Source organism: Chaetura pelagica, unplaced genomic scaffold (genome assembly GCF_000747805.2).
Source record: "Chaetura pelagica isolate M959 unplaced genomic scaffold, ChaPel_1.0 scaffold302, whole genome shotgun sequence".
NCBI lineage: Eukaryota > Metazoa > Chordata > Aves > Apodiformes > Apodidae > Chaetura > Chaetura pelagica.
The window spans coordinates 339,740-342,184 of NW_009952561.1; the positions used below are offsets into that span (position 1 = coordinate 339,740).

Here is a 2,445-nt window from a genome sequence, read left to right on the forward strand (position 1 = left end):
AACAAGAACTACGAGAAGGCCCTGGAGGAGATCGATGAGAACCTGATCTACTGGCCGCGCTTCATCCGGCACAAGTGCAAGCAGCGCTTCACCAAGATCACCCAGTACCTGATCCGCATCCGCAAGCTCACCCTCAGCAGGCAGTAAGGGGCAGGGCTGGCACCTCCTGACAGGGGCAGGGAGGGAGCAGCTTCGTGCTCGCAGGGCCTGAAATCACCCCTGTGTGAAATCACAGGGCATTTGAACCAGCCCCTCTATCTGCTGGAGGGACAAAGCACCAGCAAGCCCAGGGAAGCTGTGGCTGCCCCATCCCTGGGGGTGTTGAAGGGCAGGTTGGATGGGGCTTGGAGCAGCCTGGGCTGGTGGGAGGTGTCCCTGCCCATGCAGAGGGGTTGGATCTAGATGATCTCTCAGGTTCCTTCCCACCCGAACCATTGCATGACTCTGTGACCACCCTGGCTTGGCTCCAAGTCACTGCCTGCCCACCAGCTCCCAGAGCTGCTTTCCTCTGGCAGGCCTGGAAATGAACCTAGCCAAAAATGGGTTTAACCAGTGTCCTGAGAATATAAATGCACTCAGACGAGGTGCAGCCCCATTCTCAGGACACAGCTCCTGGCTGTTGCCCTGCACAAGTTCTCCATCATCTGCTCCAGATGGGCAGATTTACTCACCAGCTTTTGTTGTTCCCTGTAGGAGGAAACTTGTTCCTTTACGCAGGAAGATTGAAAGGAGAGAGAAGAGGAGAGAGGTAATAAGACCCTTTCCTGTGATCCCCTCAGTTGCTTCTGTTCCCTGTGTCTTCCAAACTACTGACACTGCTCCTTTTTGCTCCACCAGGAGAAAGCCCTGGTTGCTGCTCAGCTGGATAATGCCATTGAGAAGGAATTGCTGGAAAGACTGAAACAGGCTACAGTAAGGAGCAGTGCCCTCAGGGCACAGCATCAAACTGTTCCCCTGTCCTGCTGGGAGGGGCATGGGTGCTGGGAGGAAAGAGAAGCATCACCCATGTAGGAGGGGCTGGGGACAACTGCTCACTGCCCTTCCTGGAGAGCTCTTCCCCCAGACAGGGCCCCTCATCCTTGGTACAGCACCATGTACTTTCAAATTAGGGAAGTCTGGTGCTGCCTCCGTGCAGGCCACAGGCTTTGGGTGACCCACCAGCAGCTGCCTTCCTCCTGTGACTTACAGAAACCCTCCTTTTCCTTTCCAGTATGGAGACATTTACAACTTCCCCATCCATGCCTTTGACAAGGCTCTAGAGCAGCAGGATGCAGAGAGTGAGAGCGAGTCTGATGCAGAGAAGGAAGAAGATGAGGAGGTAATTCATGCCTTCAGCCACCTCCAGCCTTCCCTGACCTGGGGCAGCACCTGATTCACACACTGTACTTTAAATGTTGGGGTGAGGAGATTAGGGGAGGTGAACTCAGGGAAAATGTGTGTGCCAGTGGTGGCCTTGATGGCTTCTCCATGGTGAGTCTTCATGGTGCTCAGGGTGCATCTACCAGCTCCTCATTTTTCCTTCTTACAGGACATGGATCAAAGAGAGTTTGTGGAAGCAGATGACAGTGACCTCAGTGACTTTGAGGTAGGTTAAGCAACTGTTTGGAAATAACCTCCACCCTCGTGGGATCTGGTGATGGGGTGAGAGCTGGACAAATTGGATTTATGGAAGATCATGCTACAGCCAGACTGTAGCCACTGCCCTGAGCTCCTCTGGCTAGACAGCTAGGAGCAAGGAATTAGAAAATGGAATTGGATACAGGAGATAATTTTGCAGGAGGAGGTTTCTATGGTGTGTTTTGACATCACTCTTGGCTTTCTTTCCCAGGACATGGATAAGTTGGAGACAAGTAGTGATGAGGAGCAGGAAGAGGAGAAAGAAGTAGAGAAGAAAGCTTCACACTCCAAGTCTAAGGGGAAAACTCCTCTGAAAGGACCAGCCAAAAGAAAACGTCCCTACATTGAAATAGAGTATGAAGAAGAAACAGAGCTGAGCAGCAAGACCAAAGCAGCCTGACACCCTGAGCCCTCCTGGGCTGGCAGGACTCGGAGCTGGCACTGGGACTCCTCCCAGCAGCACCCTCAACAATTACTCATTTTAATCAATCATTTTCTGTAAGAAAAGAAGGCTTCCTGTCCCTACCCCAGGGAATTGCTGCAAGTTTGTCCCAACTCCTGCAGGAAGCCCAGTTTGGAAAATTACTCCCTCCAACCACACAAGGCTCAGCTCGGACTGTGCTCTGGGAAGGAATCTGGACTGGAGGGAGGTGGGAAAGTCACATTGTTCCAGAGCTGGATGTGGCACAGTGAGGTGTGGGGCTAAGAGGGGGTGGGATAAGAAAGCCAGTAACTTTTTATAAATAAAGAAGTTTACTGTACACAAGTGAGCCAAGCCCTGCTCAGCTGCTCCTCAGGCGCTCTCCTGCACCTTCCGGATGCATTCCT

At 52.5% G+C, this 2,445-nt stretch overlaps 2 protein-coding genes across 2 annotated transcripts in view; one reads left to right on the forward strand and one right to left on the reverse strand.

Annotated features, from left to right (window-relative positions):
* MAK16 (MAK16 homolog (S. cerevisiae)) overlaps positions 1-2,017 on the forward strand; it is a 3,989-nt gene extending 1,972 nt beyond the window's left edge. Inside the window, exons 3-8 of the mRNA XM_009993244.1 lie at positions 1-143; positions 694-748; positions 838-912; positions 1,211-1,318; positions 1,529-1,585; positions 1,829-2,017. The exon at positions 1-143 is cut by the window's left edge and continues 7 nt beyond it. Of these exons, the coding sequence (XP_009991546.1) occupies positions 1-143; positions 694-748; positions 838-912; positions 1,211-1,318; positions 1,529-1,585; positions 1,829-2,017 (627 nt within the window). The remainder of the gene's footprint in view (positions 144-693; positions 749-837; positions 913-1,210; positions 1,319-1,528; positions 1,586-1,828) is intronic.
* A 393-nt stretch (positions 2,018-2,410) lies between these two features.
* The window catches only part of TTI2 (TELO2 interacting protein 2), an 8,246-nt gene continuing 8,211 nt past the window's right edge, over positions 2,411-2,445 (reverse strand). The window contains exon 11 of the mRNA XM_009993246.1: positions 2,411-2,443. Within this exon, the coding sequence (XP_009991548.1) occupies positions 2,411-2,443 (33 nt within the window). The remainder of the gene's footprint in view (positions 2,444-2,445) is intronic.